The sequence below is a fragment of the Amphiura filiformis genome, chromosome 2 (genome assembly GCF_039555335.1).
Source record: "Amphiura filiformis chromosome 2, Afil_fr2py, whole genome shotgun sequence".
NCBI lineage: Eukaryota > Metazoa > Echinodermata > Ophiuroidea > Amphilepidida > Amphiuridae > Amphiura > Amphiura filiformis.
Genome location: NC_092629.1, coordinates 71,890,164 through 71,909,280, shown reverse-complemented (window position 1 = coordinate 71,909,280; position 19,117 = coordinate 71,890,164). Strand labels below are relative to the sequence as shown.

At 36.1% G+C, this 19,117-nt stretch overlaps 1 protein-coding gene and 1 long non-coding RNA gene across 2 annotated transcripts; both read left to right on the top strand.

Moving 5' to 3' along the window:
* The first annotated feature begins 5,159 nt into the window (after positions 1-5,159).
* On the top strand, positions 5,160-13,240 carry LOC140136823 (adhesion G protein-coupled receptor L3-like). The gene is made up of 8 exons (XM_072158423.1): positions 5,160-5,601; positions 6,315-6,414; positions 6,679-6,801; positions 7,277-7,449; positions 7,603-7,646; positions 9,603-9,708; positions 9,978-10,086; positions 13,147-13,240. The coding sequence occupies exons 1-7, from the start codon at positions 5,383-5,385 to the stop codon at positions 10,077-10,079; spliced, it is 867 nt and encodes a 288-aa protein (XP_072014524.1). The 5' UTR covers positions 5,160-5,382; the 3' UTR covers positions 10,080-10,086; positions 13,147-13,240.
* Positions 13,241-13,563: 323 nt separating this feature from the next.
* LOC140136815 (uncharacterized) lies at positions 13,564-18,718 on the top strand. Its single transcript, XR_011856772.1, has 3 exons — positions 13,564-13,710; positions 18,327-18,405; positions 18,669-18,718. It is a non-coding gene; the product is annotated as an uncharacterized lncRNA (long non-coding RNA).
* The last annotated feature ends 399 nt before the right edge of the window (positions 18,719-19,117 follow it).

The window sequence follows — 19,117 nt, the reverse complement described above, 5'->3', positions numbered from 1 at the left end:
AATCGACTTACACGTACTAATAGGCCTATTCTTTTCACAACAATAAGAAAAATAAGGGTTTATAGGTCCAGATGCAAAATATATTTATATGTGATTATGTTGTAGAAAAATTCCAACTTGCGAAGAATATTAATGACTAATGAGGAGTAAATGTCCAATCCAATTTTATTGGGCCCCATTAGCCAAGGTTGCCTATGTTTTATTCGTCTTGAAAATGACTATGTTTGTGCTACACTGAAGTTTATCACGGCAAATGCCATGTTTAAAAGTGAACTGTATGCATTTATATGTGTTTCAACAATCTTTGCTATTTTTTTTGTCACATCAGGATCAAATGTCAATATTTCGAACGACAGTACAAGCTAACTATAAATTACCACATGATCACAAGAAATCGGGAAGCGCCGCAAAACAGCTTGGCGGCTGGTGGAAAGAATTTTCGCAGTCCCGTACGTCGAAGTTCACTTTTCAAAGGGCGAACTGTTGTTACGAAAACAAAACGACTGGTTAAAAAGTCTCCTAATCGACCTCAAAAGGCCAAGTCGTCTGTGAAAATTAAAATGGCGATATTGCGACAAGAACTGTCACCCTTGCGATTAAAAATACAGTTTATTTAGCCAATATCAACATGGGATTATCACGCAAATCCAGCGTCCTGTTTGGTGCCAAATCACTAATCGAAATACCCCTATTTTTGCACTAGCGGTTGCAGATCCCCGCCACACCCCTAAACTAAACACCTCTGTGTATAATCATAATTATGATTGTATGGTTTTCTTCCCAGCTCTATCTACTGGGCAGAATTTACCAATGGCACAGTTAAAAATGCGTCGATGAATGGCAGTGGTATGAATATTGTCATATCTGGACTAGATCGAGCAAGGGCTATATTCATTGATAAGACTGGTAAGTCACGTGTTCCCAGTAACACAAAAACGTTTTAAAAACGTTTTAAATAAGTTATATTTTGGCTTTTGGTTTAGGTAAAAACGTTTTAATAACATTAAAATGTCGGGTTATATAAAGGTCATGATAACGTTTTAAAACGTTTTGAATAAAAACACACTACAACAATATTTTTAAATGTTTTCAAAAATGTTATTGTAAACTATTTTTGCAAACATTTTTGCCAAATATTGTGTCAATACTTAAATAACATTATGTTAAAATATTTGAACCCAGCAAACACAGAAATGTTCTTAAAATGTTTTTTTCAAAACCTTTTAATAACATTTAAATGTCGGGTTATATAAAGGTCATGAAAACGTTATTAAAACGTTATTGAAAATATTTTGGGCAAACATTTTTCGCAAAATATTTTTGCAACCCCAAAATAACATTCTGTTTAGAATGTTTTGTATCAAGTTTTCAAGAATGTTTTTGGAATGTTATTAAAACATTTTTATACCCTTTATATAACCCGACATTTAAACGTTTTCTGTGAAACATTTTTGTGTGCTGAGCAGTAGATTATCAAAAAATGTTTTTTAAGGTTATGAAAACGTTTTATACTCTTAATATACCCTTTATATAACCCGACATGTAAACGTTTTCTGACAACCTTTTATAACCTTTTGCGAATGATGTCGAAAACGTTTTGTGTTTGCTGGGTTTCTACTTGATGTCTACACGGAGACTGAACATTTAACATGCAACTAACTGAGGCATTTTGGTAACACGTGTAACAATGGGCTTCACAGACCACTCATGTATTTTCGCTACAAAAACAGATATCTATGATTTTATGATATTATTGTTATTATTATTATTATTATTATTATTATTATTATTATTATTATTATTATTATTATTATTTTTATTATTATTATTATTATTATTATCGTTATTATTATAATGATGTATATTCATACGTAGCGGTAAACGTAAATAAAAAGCAAAATTGTGACGAGTCACAACAAAAGGCACTTCTTGTCGGTTGCTACATGCGTCTCTTGGTGGTCAGTTCAAATCATCCTCAAGGTAACGAGGGTTCAGGAATGTCCTCTCTTTGTTAACAGTTGGCTAATATGTGTACCTATACAAATTGCAATGCTTTGTTGTCCACCATTTGAGAAGGGTTTATCTAAAGCAACCAAAGATTAGAGCTATATAACCATTCTATAGATAATATCCTATTATCCTCTTCAACAATAGGATTATAGAAAGAATAAAGTTAAAAAGGTGTTTGACTTGCACTACCAAAATATGATCTATGTAGGTACCGACAAGAGGTATCTTTTGTTGTGACTGGTCACAATTATACTTCTACGCTACTCAAATTTGGTACACTCGCCGGAGCGCTTTCACCGGGTCAACCGGCGTCTTCAGCGGATGTTATTGCTCTGAAGATTGTTGTTGCTAGTGATGTAGTACTAGGACACCTCCGATGACGTCACAGATGTTGATGACGTCAAACTTGCAGATGTTGTGCCGCCCCCTTGGTTGTGACATACCCAAATTTCATGGCTTGATCAAGGTTCATAAAGCCGGTGCTCCCTTGATACCTATCGTTTCTAGCATAGGATCGGTGACATATGAATTGGCACGATTTGTCGCTGACATAATTTCACCTCTTACCGGTCAAACAGTGCATCATAAATAAAGAACACTCAGACTTCTGTTGATCAGGTTAGGGATCTGATTGTACGTGCGGATGAGTCCCTGATATCCTTTGATGTCACTGCGCTGTTTACATCCATCCCGGTCAAAGATACTCTGAATGTGATCGAACAATTGCTTGAAAGTGATACAAACTGGAAAGTGGACAGTGCTGAAAACCTTAGTGTTGACCAAGTTATTCAGCTATTAAGCTTCTGCCTCAATACTACGTACTTTGTGTTTAGGGGCCAAAATTACCAGCAAAAAGATGGGTTTGCGATGGGCAGCCCTTGTAGCCCACTTTGAACGTATTGCTCTAGCGTCTGCTCCTCACCCACCGCGTACGTGGTATCGTTATGTGGATGATACCTTCTGCGTAATTAAATCGGCGCATGAGGAAGAGTTCACAAATCACATAAACAATCAGGACCCTAATATCAAATTCACGCGCGAGGAAGAGGGAGACGGGCAACTCCCTTTCCTCGATACCCTAATTTCACGAACAAAGGACGGATCAGTGAAAATTCAAGTATACCGTAAGCCTACTCACACGGATCAGTATTTGAACTTTAGCTCGCACCATCCGCTGGAAAACAAACTGAGTGTTGTGAGAACCCTGTTATATAGAGCGGAGACGGTTGTTACTGATCCTGACGACATATCTAAGGAGATAAGACACGTGAAAGAGGTGCTACACGAGAGCGGCTATCAGGACTGGACATTGTTCAGGGCTCGTCCAAAACAGAAAGAACAAAATAAGGACAGCGACGAAGATAGCAATAAGAAGGGCATGTTTGTCCACTTGCCTTACGTGGATGGACTTTCGGAACTCGGAACAGGGCTTTCAACTCAGCAGGTGTTAGCACAGCTTTTAAACCTCAGAATACTCTGCGCAGATCTCTTGTCTCCCCAAAGGACAAAACTGAACAAGGAAAGCAATCTGGTGTCGTGTACAGCATCCCTTGCAAAGACTGTGACTCCCTTTACATTGGCGAGTCTGGACGCAAGCTCGAAAAGAGGCTAGCAGAACACAAATCCAAAGCGGCCAGTTCCAAGTCAAGGAACACATCGACAGGAGCAAAGGACACCAGATTGACTGGGATAACGTAAAAGTGTTAGAAAGGGAGTCCAAGGACTTCCCTCGCAGGGTCTTGGAAGCAATCCATATCAGAACTAAAAGACCCAGACTGAACCGTGACAAAGGGTTGGACATCCGTGACAAAGGGTTGGACATCCTGACCCCCCGGAACCAAGGGGGCGGCACAACATCTTCACCTTAGTGTTATTATTATTATTATTATTATTATTATTATTATTATTAACATTTATTTTAGAGCGAATACTTTACGCAGCAAATGACGTGCCATCTGCAGGACGTATAATTCGATATAACATGGATACCTACGTCCAGGATGATATATACAATGCGAGCGGGCATATAAGAGACATGACGGTTATTGGTGACTGGCTACTCTTTGTGGAGACTCTGCAAAATGGCCCAAAGGCCATACATAAGAATGAAGGTTCACCATTGGCCCTCGACGTTACCGGTTTGGAAAGCTGTACTAAGTTTTATAGCATTCATGCTATAACCGGTAAGTGCAAGTTAATAGTTGTAGCCGGAGGATGGCCCGCTTCATTCATGTGCTATTTTTGCAATAGCAGGTCTGCGAGTCCGTGCTTTAGGCTCATTGTTACAAGCACATTTGGCCCAGAATTGTTGTTATAGAATATGGAATAGTGTGAATTGAATTTGATCTTTATATATAACTTGGTCTGATTTTTTAATAAATACCATAATAACCAAAAGTATTGGGACACCTGAAATCATCTAAAATATCAAAAAGTTACTACAATACTTCATTTACCTTTAAAATGATCCTTTCCCATTAACAAGTTCATGTTTCTAGCCATATTTCCGAATTTACTATCCAAAATAGAATAAAATATGAAACCATCTCAAATTCATATACAAAATTGATAGAAAAATCTCATGAATAATTAATTACCTGTATACTCAAAAGAACCTAGTCATTCACTGATTATTCTTAAATATTGCCTGTACCCTATGCAATTATGGACATAAGTCATTTGCAGACTTGGAACAATTATTTCTGGTGAAATTAAAACAATTTTAGAGGAAGATGTTTGACAACATGAATAACATCAACTCATTTGAGAACTAGCCAAAGTCAGTGCAGAGTGCCTATTTGGATATCACGGTCTACTTTTTTTTTATCAGTGGAAAAATGCATAATATGATGTTACTGTTATCAGAAAGTGTGTGGAAAGGGCAAAGAATAAACATACTGTGTTCCCATTATAATGATATTCCTTTTTATATGAACATATCACACAGAACATTCAATAATTATTCATCCTGATCAGGTTATTGAAAGTTTCATCAAACTTTAGGATTGTATACACTCAGTATTAGGAATATTGCGTTTGAATGAACATGATGAAAAACGTATTTCAGTAATAAATTTGGACTTAAACGATGTTGAAGTCATTTAAATTATTTGTCTTTCGTTTGCATTGAAAGCTACAGATCCCAACAATGTGTCTCTAACTACCGTGCATACTACTACGATTAGAACTACAGAAACGACGACTGTCATTGGACCGTCGGAGATATACTCGACTTCCGTCCCTGATACGGACGTGCAACAATCCACATCTCATTCAAGCGATATACATATTCCCACCACCGATTTTACAAGCAACCATGCTATCGAGGTTACAGAGTCAAGATCAGCCTCTACTTTGCGAAGCCAACGCACAATGGAAGGGCGAACAGACCCCTCTATTATAGGTTCTGTAGACAATCTTCAGACGCATCTACTGCCAATAGATAGCCAAACCACATCTCGTACCCAAAATACCAATGATGTTACTACGCGTGACCTTGAAAACACTGAAACCACACCTAAAATATCCCTCTCAAGTTATAAAGAATGGAAATACGAATTCGAAAAAACAGCAGAAATGTTTGAAAATGAGGTATAGACATATACGTTTAAATATGATTTCATAGAGTGCCTAAAAGATTCAGTAAAGATCAAGGCTGATCATAAAGTTAACAATAATATTGTCAGACGTATTGGAAAATACAAAGTCATAATTATAATAAAGACGAAAAACAGAGTAAAAATAATAATAATAATAATAATAATAACACTAATAATAATAATAATAATAATAATAATAATAATAATAATAATAATAATAATAATAATAATAATAATAATAATAATAATAATAATAATAATAATAATAATAATAATAATAATAATAATAATAATAATAATAATAATATTAATAATAATGATAATAATTAGTACAATCATAATTATAGACCCCTGGCCCTTTAAATACCCTTCAGGTCTACAATTAAAAGCCATTTTACTCCAGCCTCGTTCACTACCAATGTGAGTCAATACGGAGATATGATTATGAATAAATTACAAGCAATGTCGGGTTATGACCGTAAAAATTGTTAGTAAATCAGAATATGCTTTCAGATCAACTCTACGCTTAATCAATAGAACTATCACTGACATGAGCCATACATCAATCCAAAATTGGTGACATTTATTATTTATTATAATGGATGTACGTATTAATGTTTTATGGACATAACAATTACTTCAAACCAACGAAAAGAGAGTCAAATAGTTACAAATTTATTCTATTTTCAATCAATTATATTCCAGAATACAGCTGCCAATGACATCTTGCACAAATGGGAGATATTCAATTCCATTTTTCCTGAACTTCGTGGGAATGAATCTCGAATACAAACCAGTTACTTTGGTAAGTAATTGTTTTTAATATTTGGATACTTTTCAGGAGTTCTCAACCATGTGGCATGTAAGACACAATTTCGATTTGGTTGTGAATGACTATCGTTCCACCTAAGAATTAGTGAATCATTGTCAAAACAGGTTGCTAACTTCTGGTATATTTATTTCTAATGTATTATTCCTGTATTTACAAGCAATATGTTAGCATTTGTAGTCAACCATAATAGAGATCGACAGGATTGTATTAGTTTGTTGTTTTTCTATATTATCACAGAGACGGTGATATTTGGTGAGGAAGGTCTTCAAAATAGTTCATGGAATATTGAGTTCACTTTAGACAATAGCGCCAATGACTTTAAGATAGTGTACCCTAAAGATGCTTGGGAACAAACTGCAGGTAAATGGCTAAGTCGTGTTTTGTGTTACTTATACACATACCGTAAAAACTCTATAGTAGGCATATGTGCTTACTATCGAACGCTTTTAAAACATGCAAACATGAAGCGCCCCATCCACAAAAGTGTTTCAGGGTTTGGGTTAATCAACGATACACATAGTTATATACGAACAAGTTAACCTGCAAATGTGTCTCTCAACCCATTAGCTCAGTTGGTAAAGCGCCGGAGTTGGGTACAATTCCAAAATTGAAGCTTCTAAATACATGAACACAATTTGCACTTTATTAATAGACAGCTTTCCGCAACTTATTTTCATTTTCAATAGTTGTTGCTGCTTATTGGTTATAAATAGAAATAATTTCAATTTCGGTTGATAGGTTTTTTAACTACAGTTAAAGAACACAACACACCTAATTATATTAACATGATCTTCTCAGATGGACTTATATATGTTTCTCATCATATTCCCGACAGGGTACTTCCTTGTAGCATCTGTGCTGGAATTATCGCTGAAACTCGCCAATAATGATGGGAATATGTTTACGATGGGAAGCCATGTTCTTTCTATTACTATGTTCAATGACAAAAAGAAAGCAGTGCGATACACAACGAGGAAAATATTTGCTATCACCTTTAGTCTACTACCGGTATGTTAAAAACTAAACCGAATGTATTGTCAAAATTAAGACTCTGAAAATCCAAAATTCAGCATACAACTTCATTTGATATAATAGTAAGTTTGTAAAATATGAATCCGATAATAATAATATTTTTCTTTACAAATTTGTTTCTACAATTAGAATGTGACAGGGCAGCCTTCTTGTCAGTATTTAACGCCAAACAAGTAAGTACTTGAAAAGTGTCGTCCAATAAGAATAAGTAATACTATTACTAATAATACTAATAATAATACTAATACTAATACTAATACTAATACTAGTAGTAGTAGTAGTAGTAGGCATGTCCACTAAAAATTGAAGTACTTTTAAATTGATTCAGACCTAACCTATTGGCTGGGAATTGATGAAAGAAACATTTTGCCGTTTAAATAATCTTAATCGGACGTTTCATTCCAGAGATCTGGCCTTTCGAGTGTCACGGTTGTATATAGGGCTGCTAGAACGTGTTAAAAAGTTTAAGTACAAAAAGGAATACTAACAGAAAGTGCAAGTTTAAGGTACTTTTTCTTAATGTATCTGGAACATTATATTTGCTTATAACAACATGAAATAAGATCATCCTGAAAATTTAAACGATTTCATTGACATACAACAAAATGTTGACATGGTTTGTTTGGTGGAACCTCAAGTATGATCATAAATGGCTGCCATGGAAAATATCTCCATGGAGGAGCTGAACAATAAGTGCCTTATTTCAAATGAATAGCGGCAGTCTTAAACATTGTTCAATTTTTTTAAGTCAGCACATTTTATCTTCAAAAAAGGTTATATTTCATCATGACATAAGTTTGGTAACATTAATCACTACCAATTTTGAGAAATTTGCTCCAACTCAAAGGTTATCTTTACTACATTGAGCAATATACTGTGTGTGCATGGAAGCCATGATGGATAGCATATGAAATGGACAAAGTAGTTAGAAGTGCATAATTTCAGATGGGTTTCGGCAGGCTTAAACATTCTTTAATTTCTTAACATCCTGTACATTTTGTCTTCAAAAATAGTTAGATTTTATGAGTATGTAAGGTTGCTTGTCTGAATCAATCCTAATTCGGAGATAATTGCGTTTCAAGACCTGATGCACAGAATGGTGTCACTTCAACCTGTTGTAGTTCTCATCTCATTAAATTTTTCTTTAAAAAAGTTGATCTCTTGATAAAGGAAGATCTTCTCTATTTACTGACCAATCAGGAAAGAGTTTGGTTAATGTTTTCTGGTGTAATCAGGAATTTCTTGAAACAGCCTGTTTTAGGTCTAAATCGGGCCAATGCAAGTACTGCATACCGTGGGACTTCATGTATTGATTTTTTTTGCATTGACAATACATGGGTGAATATACACAACAGTAAATGGGAAACTGTTCTAGTACTACATGTATTGGCAGTTGTCATCCCTAGTAGTAGTAGTAGTAGTAGTAGTAGTAGTAGTAGTAGTAGTAGTAGTACTACTACTACTACTACTACTACTACTGCTACTGCTACTGCTACTGCCACTGCCACTGCCACTACCACTACCACTACCACTACCACTACCACTACCACTACCACTACCACCACTACCACCACTACTACTACTACTACTACCACTACTACTACTACTACCACTACCACTACTACCTACTACTACTACACTACTACTACTACTACTACTACTACTACTACTACTACTACTACTACCTACTACTACTACTACTACTACTACTACTACTACTACTACTACTACTACTACTACTACTACTACTACTACTACTACTACTACTACTACTACTACTACTACTACTACTACTACTACTACTACTACTACTACTACTACTACTACTACTACTACTACTACTACTACTACTACTACTACTACTACTACTACTACTACTACTACTACTACTACTACTACTACTACTACTACTACTACTACTAGGCTACTACTACTACTACTACTACTACTACTACTACTACTACTACTACTACTACTACTACTACTACTACTACGACTACTACTACTACTACTACTACTACTACTACAACTACTACGACTAATAATAATAAATAATAGTAATAATAAGAGAAATAGATGAATATCAGATGACGAAGAAAATATAATTATGTATCCAATTGTTGTCTTAGAGAATGGTCTACAGATGGCTGCAATGTAAGTGGCACAGACGATCGTCATGTGACATGTAGCTGTGATCACATGACTAGCTTTGCAGTGTTAATGCAACTGGTAGAGGTATGCAGAGTTATATCAATATAAGCTCTTAACAGAACAAATAACGTAATTATAAAATTGAAAATGAAAATAGCAAGATAAGACCAATAGACCTAAATATTTTCCCCATTTTTTACTACAGATGTCAAGTTTTGGTATATTTATCGCACAATTAATGCCCGTAATATTTCTTTCTACACCATGGTGGAAGAGTTTAGAATTAGGCATTAAAACCTTAACATTCATTACTTTACAACATTGTTGACAAATTTTGTTTTTCTTATCGGCAGGTTGAAATACCAGTTTCTCAACAAAAGGCGTTGTCTTATGTAACATACGTTGCCATTTCTGCATCAATTCTGTGTCTCGCCGCGCGATTGCAATATTTGTAGTTTGTAGGTATGTTCTGTTTATCACTATCACTTTTAACGTCTATCACTGTTTAGTGTTTCAATGAATAATTCAACAGTGAAATATTCGAAGTACAGAGGGAGGAGGAGGGGCAAGATAGTGTTGCAACCTATATTTTGCTATTCGTCTCAGGCTATACTAAACGTCATTTATGCGTTTTGCTGTATTCGTTACTATAGTTTGTTGGTACTAAGTATGAAATAATTACCCAGAAGTTAATAATTCGTGGGAAAATAGTGGTTTATGTTCAGATACAGAAATCATGATGCACTTATGGTCCACGGCAAACCCGATTCGACCTTTGTGGCATTAAACCCAGTTAACAGGAAATTAATCCAGTAAATCGATTCAGTAAAGCAAATAAGCTCATGCATTCGATCACTAACGGCAACCAGCTTCGATCGATTACCCCAGCTGCAGCGTGTGTAAACTCTAATTTGCATAGAGGCTGTGCGTGAAATTATTGATTGGCTCCAAACAACAAAGGATTTGAAACGATGTCCTTCACCGTAATCATGACACAGTGCAGTCCATTCAATGAAATGTTGTCATCAACCTATTTGATCGCAGTGCATTGTTATGTGTGTGAGACGAACTGTCGCGGATGATTGCAATCAAACAAACGATGTCTTATGTATTACTTTGTTCCGTGATGAAAATCGTGATGTTTTATTTAATCACTCTCGAAAAATTTCTTTCTTTTTGTAGGCCTATTACTTTGTTTTGTGATGAAAATCGTGCTGTTTTATTTCATCACGCTCTAAAACAAACGATTTCTTATGTATTACTTTGTTTCGTGATGAAAATCGTGATGTTTTATTTCATCACGCTCTAAACATATTATAGTTGTTATATGCATTTTAAGAAAATTCTTATTAAAACAGTATGTTGTTTAGAAAAAATGTAGAAAGTGATGATGATGATGATGATGATGATGATGATGATGATGATGATGATGATGATGAATGATGATGATGTCTCCAAAAGTGTCCCGGTTTTTCTAGCCCTAAATATGAGCTGCTCTCATGTCTCAGACCAAATAAGGCACTTCAATAACCAATAATCAGTCCCGCGACGGCCTCCACTAACTAGCTACTAACTTGGGTTATGGGCGCTGATTTTCATGTTCACTGTCACTTACTCATCAGCGAAGTGCGACCCTTTGTCAATCACCTACAGTACCCAATTTCGGCATACTATATAAGAAACTCCTCATGATGATGGAACAGAGAGTACTTTAAATGTAGCTTGTACCGTTTTCTTGTGGTATTCTTCAGAAGTGAGCGGTCCGTTTACTAATATTTTCGGTCAAATCTCCATTCAATTAACACGGGAGTTGGCTAGCTATGCCTTGCCCTCACTCACTATTTTACCAAAGTGCGAATATTTCTGAACATCTAACCTAGCTGTAATTTTAGGTCATGTAAGAGAAATATATTTGATAGAAGTTTTTGAGAGTACTTTTAATATTGTCCGGTTATTTCTCAGACAGTGATGTTAACTAGGCAAATGCCTATACTTCTAACGTACACTATTTGTGCAGGTCACATCTCAATGGCAGAGAGCACTGTGTATTGTGTATAGGAAAACGGACAGTAACTGCAGTAAATCAGACTGTATCACCCAGGGTGCCATAGTGGGGCCAATTGGTGTTCGGACACACGGTTGTTTGATAGCATGCAGAACTGTATTCAATTTAAAGCAAAGTTGAATACTGATGGCGCTATTTATATTAAATCTTGTTTTCATCTTTACAAGGGGTAGACACTACACTTGTATAATGACATTAAAATGTCATAAAAATGAGTAACATAATAGCAAGGGCATAATTAAATAAACAAATATATGTTAATAGCGTCCTAAATTTGAACACAAATATAAAGCTTATTGAATAAAAAATACCGCATAAGAAAGAATAAGATCTAAGTTGAAAATACCTAAAATACCTAACTTAAGTTAGGGAGGACAGTTTTTATGGTCTACTGAGCTCAGCAATGCTTTGCTGTCTTCGATAGCGCATTGTATCGGAGAGGTACCTGGCTTTTATCAAAGCCCAAACCCATTAAAGCCTGTAGTAAACTCTTTTAGGCTCCGCTCAATTGACAACTCTGCTCCGATACAACGCATTGACCAAAATATCGATCGAATCAATTTACGACCATGCTTGAATTAACAACCCCTTGAAACCTAATTACACCACTTTATGTAAACATAAACTTACACACATTATTTACTTACTATTGGCCGCAGACAATACCCGAGACATGCTTATTTAATGACCACTTGAGTAGCTGATGAGTGGGTCGTTATGTACTTACTGAACACAAAGGAAATTGATTTTGGTTTTACCATCGACCGTGTTTATAATCCTGCTGCTCTGCTGAACGCTCCGATAGATATCAGCAAACTCGTATACTGTTCGCTTGTTCCTATCGAACGCTCTAGCGTACATGAACCATTATCGAAGACAGCAAAGCATTGCTGAGCTAAGTAGACCATAAAAACTGTCCTCCCTTAGTTTTGTAAGAAACATTAATAAATGATCAAATCAAAAACCAACCGCTTGAATAAATAATGCATACTTTGTTTTTGTAAACATCCGCCCTTAACCAGTGGCGTACCGTGGCCGCTCATACCCCGGGGGCTAAAGAAGAGACATCATCATCATTCATCATCCCCTTCCTCAACAGCTCGAAAAGGTTGACCCTAGCGCCCTACAAGCAATGTATAATACCATTTTTTCAATGTTTTTTTATACTTTTCAAATTTTTCAGCCCTTTATTCTTTACTTATTATTTTTACCGCCCCTTCTTCTTCCACCGCCCCTCTTTTTGCCGCCCCTTCTTCTTCCACCGCCCCTCTTTTTGCCGCCCCTTATTCTTCCGGCGCCCTCTTTTTGCCGCCCCTTCGTTTTGGCCCCCCCCCAAATACGCGCATGTTAACTGTGTAAATATCTACAAGAGGCCAAAGTGGGGCGGCCTCGGTAGAGTGAACAGATTTGTGCTCTCTTACCTTATCATATCGTTTAATCATTTAATGCGTTCGAAGGTTATACAAGAAGACTCGCATAGTCATACATATCAACCTAGCGGCGTCATTGCTTCTCGCTCAACTTTTGTTTATCACCGGTATCACAGCCAAAGACAAGGTAGGAAACACTATGAAAAGTATATGTTTACCCCAAAAATTGTGTTTTATAAAGCATGTTATTTTCCGAAACATAATAAGTATAGTACTCTACGTTCTGGAAAGTTGGACTGCACAAAGTCATGAACCTGATTCTCCTTCCATATGACAAACTGGTATATTCGTTAAGAAAAGGAAATCATTTCCTTATAAATCAGTTGTAAGATAGTAAAGAGACTTGTAACTTAATCGTACAAAAATGAAACGGGTGAGGAAAGTTTGTCCCATATAAAGTGTGTACAATAATGTCAGTATTGTAATGATGTATTCTATAGATTGTCTGCATCTCCGTGGCAGTAATGCTTCATTACCTATGGTTAGTGGTGTTTATGTGGATGTTGATGGAAGGAATACACCTGTACTTAAAGGTCAATCCCAACATCACTTGGAGGATGAAACTACGCATATGTATGCCTCTTGCGTGGGGTAAGACAAAGTCATATACACACTTGTATTGTAACATCCCAAAAATAAGTATTTTCTGATAAAAATGAGCAAACACTTAACCGGGTATTATAGATACTGCATATACAGTAAGCCAAAAAAATTAAGGTACCAGTTATGCTCATCCCCTGTATATCTGAAACAAAGACAGATATGTCATAATTGGAAGCAGCAGCCAGTAGCTGCATCTTTTAGCTCGAATTTAAGACCTCATTCGTTGAAATTGTTCAAGAAATAAAGACATGACTATCCAAAAACCCAAGGAAGATGCCAATTTAAAAGTTGCAGTTTGCTCCATCGAATGCCCGAGAAATGTGTACACAAAGCGTTCGTGAACAAGAGAACTGGCGCCGTGCTTCCATTGATTAGCACGTTAAAACTAGCGTCGTGCTTTCATTAATTAGAACACAAAACTGCAACGTTTGATGTCGTTTCTTCATTAGGGATTTAGATCACTGTTTCTTTTATTCTCAACCAAATTCAACAAGTAACCCAGTAAACACAAAACGTTTTCGACATCAATCGCAAAAGGTTATAAAAGGTTGTCAGAAAACGTTTAAATTTCGGTTTATTTGGTAATTTACTGCACAGCAAACTCAAATGTTTTACAGAAAACATTTAAATGTCGTGTTATATAAAGGGTATAAAAACGTTTTAATAACATTCTAAAAACATTTTTGAAAACTTGGTACAAATCATTCTAAACAGAATGTTATTTTGGGGTTGAAAAAATATTTTGCAAAAAATGTTTGCCCAAAATATTTCCAATAACGTTTTTAAAATGTTTTCACGACATTTGACCGTACAGCACGAATGAGCCGTAAATGTCCTCAATTGTATTCCGAGTTACAGTGTAAAATGGGCATGAAGGTCATATTCATAGGTATTTCAATTTGGTGCTACGTGTATCTCATTAAATGAGGTACACGTAGCACCAAATTGAGGTACCAATGAATACGACCTTCATGCCCATTTTACACTGTAACTCGAATACAATTGAGGACATTTACGGCTCATTCGTGCTGTACGGTCACATTTATATAACCCGACATTTAAATGTTATTAAAACGTTTTGTAAAAAAAAACATTTTAAGGACATTTCTGTGTTTGCTGTGTGCAAATATTTTAACATAATGTTATTTAAAGCCATATTATAACATTTGCTGAGGAGGGCGCCCTCACTGATTTTTCAAAATGAATTTTTTACACGATTATATTGTACTTTATTAAACCAATATACCCTGAAAAAATCAAGACTCTAGGTGCTGTACTTTTGTCAAAATCCGAGATTTTGAATAAAACGCCTGAATCAGCGGTTTTATTATTACGATGGAATTATTAGTCGAACGCATACACGATGTTCATAACACACAGTACGTACACGGCGTGCGCGACGATGATCTACACAACAAAGGGCCGTACCATAACATGACCGAAGGAGTGGTACGTATTGGCGACATATGTGACACGATCAAGGGAAATGAGTCGGATGTCGCTAATATTGGTTTTGAGATATTGGCAAAGAAAGTGTTAAAATTCTTTTGTTTTATATTGTTTTTAGCGATTGATAAATTCATGTAACTTTGCAAAGAAAAGTTGTGTCAACATGGGGTTTTCAGTTTCAGAAAGCTCTATATGTCCTCTTTAGAAACATATGTAAAACTCATTTTCGACCAGGGTCGACATGTGACTCATTCCCATTGATCATGTCAAATATGCGCTGGTAGTAAATTCCAATTTTCTTTGCTCTGCCGTAGTTGTTCGGCTCAAAAATAAAAGTGGATATACCTGACAGTAAACACTAACATTTTATGGCAAAGAAATGCTAATCTATTTTGTATGAAAATGTTATAAAATGGCTTTAAGTGTTGACAAAATATTTGGCCAAAAATGTTTGCAAAAATAGTTTACAATGACATTTCGAAAACATTTTAAAAATATTGTTGTAGTGTGTTTTCAGACAAAACGTTTTAAAACGATTTCATGACCTTTATATAACCCGACATTTTAATGTTATTAAAATGTTTTTACCTAAACCAAAACCCAACATATAACTTATTTAAAACGTTTTAAAAACGTTTTTGTGTTTGCTGGGAAGGTCTTAAATCAGAACTAAAGAATACAGGTATTGGCAGCTTGTTTTAGTTGCGACATACGTGTCTTTATTAAGGATATACAGGGGTGAACACAACTGGTACCTTAATTTTTTGGCTTACTGTATGTAAAAGCTCTTCCCATAAAACATCTATGATTAGCCTAGTCACATGGCCAAAGATTTTTTAATTTTGTGCTAACGACAGCTTCATGTGGTGACGAAAGTGTCAAGATTCGTCTTAATGCGTAGTCACGAGTGACGTATGGATGGCGGAAACCTTCAAAATACGCCTAAGAATACGCCTAAGAATACGCCTAACCTTAGACGTCTAAGATGAAATCTTAGACGTCTAAGATGCATTCTTAGGCGTCTAAGATGCAATCTTAGGCGTCTAAGAAATTCGCGGTAGACTTAAATCAACGAATCACAGGACCAGAAATCCCAAACAACCAATCATCTTAGGCGTATTCAATTATTGACCAATGAAATCTTAGACGCCTAAGATTGTACACGCCTAAGAATTCTTAAACGTCTAAGATTGATATTTTAGTGATGGACGGTATCACCAATGTGATTTTCTCTGAGGACTTGCAGCAAAATTGATTAATTGGTTTGATTTTATTTTCGTTGGTTTGGTGTGCTGTTTTGGTGTGGCTAGTAGTAGTCAGGTATTAATGTTGATGAGCATGATGACGGCGACGACGACGACGACGATGATGATATGATGATGATGATGATGATTATGATGATGATGATGATGATGATGATGAAAATTAATACACAAACAACAAAGAGGAACAAACATGCCTAGCATATATTTATATACCTCCATGATTCTATTTTTAACATAGAAAATTTGACCTCTTGTCTTCTTGCACTTTGCAGACTGAAATTATGCATATCTGATCTCTTCAATTATAAAAGACGATTTGGCCTTGGCCCGGGGGCCTTGGTGAAAATATGTCACACGCTGTTCGAATTATAAAGACATAGTTGGTTGACCTTATAATGTGTGTGCAGTAATAACTTGACCTCTGAACGTATTGGATATAAACGCATCATACCCTACACCGTCAGGTTAACTTTCTTGTTGAATGGAGGTATCGAGGTCTCATAACATGAGTGGCAAACATTAATGTTTCATATTGCTTGCAACCCCCTCCCCCAATCAATGTTGGAGCCAATACTAGTCCGTTCCTATCTCAGTATCAAAGCAACATTGACTGGGTGGGTGCGGGGAGGGGGGGAGGGGTGAAAATTTCATACTAAATTTAATCCCTCATCACTGCCATCATCATCACCACCACGACTCTAATAATCATCTGACATCATTTGTATTATCCATCATCATCATCATCATCATCATCATCATCATCATCATCATCATCAACAACAACAACAACAACAGCAACAACAACACCATCATCATCATCATCATTATCATCATCATTTACACTATAGCCACACAAATAGAAATCTTACATTAACTGCAAGTCATCAGAAAAACAAAATATTTAAAACAAATTAAAGTTTTATCAGTTTGCAACAACAACATCAACTGCTAGATTATGTTCAAATGAAAAAAAGCCTATTATGTAAAAATACATTGTTCCGCCTCCGCCTGAGTTGTCAAAAAGTGGCTGAAAAGAACAAAACAATGGGCCATTGTGCCGAAAGGTGGGAGAACATGTACCCTATCCCCCTTCCACCCCATCACCCCTTTCTCTTTGGGATTGACGCGGGTGGCTATGGAGAGAAAAGGAGTTTATTAAAAACACACCACCCAGCCATTTTTCGAAATATTCTCTAACGCACAGCGTCCGTTGTACGTTTTGATACCGTCCATCACTAGTCACGGTCAAATGGTCAATCTTAGACGTGTAAGAATTCTTAGGCGTGTAAAATCTTAGGCGTCTAAGATTTCATTGGTCAATAATTGGATACGCCTAAGATGATTGGTTGTTTGGGATTTCTAGTCCTGTGATTCGTTGATTTAAGTCTACCGCGAATTTCTTAGACGCCTAAGATTACATCTTAGACGCCTAAGAATGCATCTTAGACGTCTAAGATTGCATCTTAGACGTCTAAGGTTAGGCGTATTCGTAGGCGTATTCTTAGGCGTATTTTGAAGGTTTCCGCCATCCATAGTGACGAGATCAATCATTTGGAACGTAAAAATTAGTCTTTAAAAAGTGCACTTTATTTTTTAAAAAAAAGAACATATTCGTAAACCAAAATTATTTGGCAAAACTGCAATTTACATAAGGGACAAGTGAGTTTGTCATCCATTCTTAGTTATCGAATCGCAACTGAAGCTGAAGTATTAATCGTAAATTCTTAAAATTCTCCTCACATATTGTAACTTTGCGATGCATTCAATGTGAATTTTGATGTGTATTGAATATCAATTCATGACTTTGAAACTGTTAAACTTGCTTCCTCACAGTAATAGATTATTTTAATTCGTAAAGTTGTCCTATTTTCCCATCAATCTGTGTTACAGGTATACCAGGTGTCATTGCATTTATAACCCTTGGTGGAACCCTAGGTGCAAGGATTTCAGATTATGCGAAAAGCGGAAGGTAAAAAGTTATCATCGTTATTATCACTATCATCCTTATTATCGTCATAGTCATCATGATCATCATCGTCGTCATCGTTATTATTATTCTAATCTTCATCGTCGTCTTCATCGACTTTGCCATTGTCATCATTTATGGTCGTCGTCGTCGTCACCCTCATGTTTGTAATCATCTTCAAGTCGTCTTCATCACCGTCATCGTCGTCATAGTCATCATCATCATTTGCTAATATAATTGTTCTTATCCAACTCCTGATATTGTAGATGCTGGCTGACGTTAGAACATGGGTTGATTTTTGCATTTGCTGGTCCTGCCATTTTGATCGCATCAGTAAGTAATTACAAAAGGGCGAAGTCTCTCTCAACACATTATGTATTATAATGACACATTGCCCGTTAATACTTTATGTTCAGAATAATGATTAAGGTGTCCAAAGGCTGCATCTTGCACTCTGAGTGCATCATTATAGATTCCAAATGTACATAACGCATTGCAAAAAGTGCACTGCTAAATGTATCTATTAGCAGCCGAACTCGTCGAACAGAATCAGCATCATCGGTCAATGAAATGGCGCGAATTTGGTGCATGCTTCAGAAACGGACGGAAAACCCCCAAACTTTTCGGTTCATATAATGACGGATGATGTGGCGTAATGTACAGACAGACACTAAAAGTCAGACATGCTCCGTTTCACATAATGTACGTGCTACCT

Coding starts and splice junctions, on each gene's coding strand:
- LOC140136823 (XM_072158423.1), top strand. CDS start 5,383: ATGGAAGGGCGAACAGACCCCTCTATTATAGGTTCTGTAGACAATCTT. Junction 6,802..7,276: donor TGCTTGGGAACAAACTGCAG/GTAAATGGCTAA, acceptor TATTCCCGACAG/GGTACTTCCTTGTAGCATCT. Junction 9,709..9,977: donor TGTTAATGCAACTGGTAGAG/GTATGCAGAGTT, acceptor TCTTATCGGCAG/GTTGAAATACCAGTTTCTCA.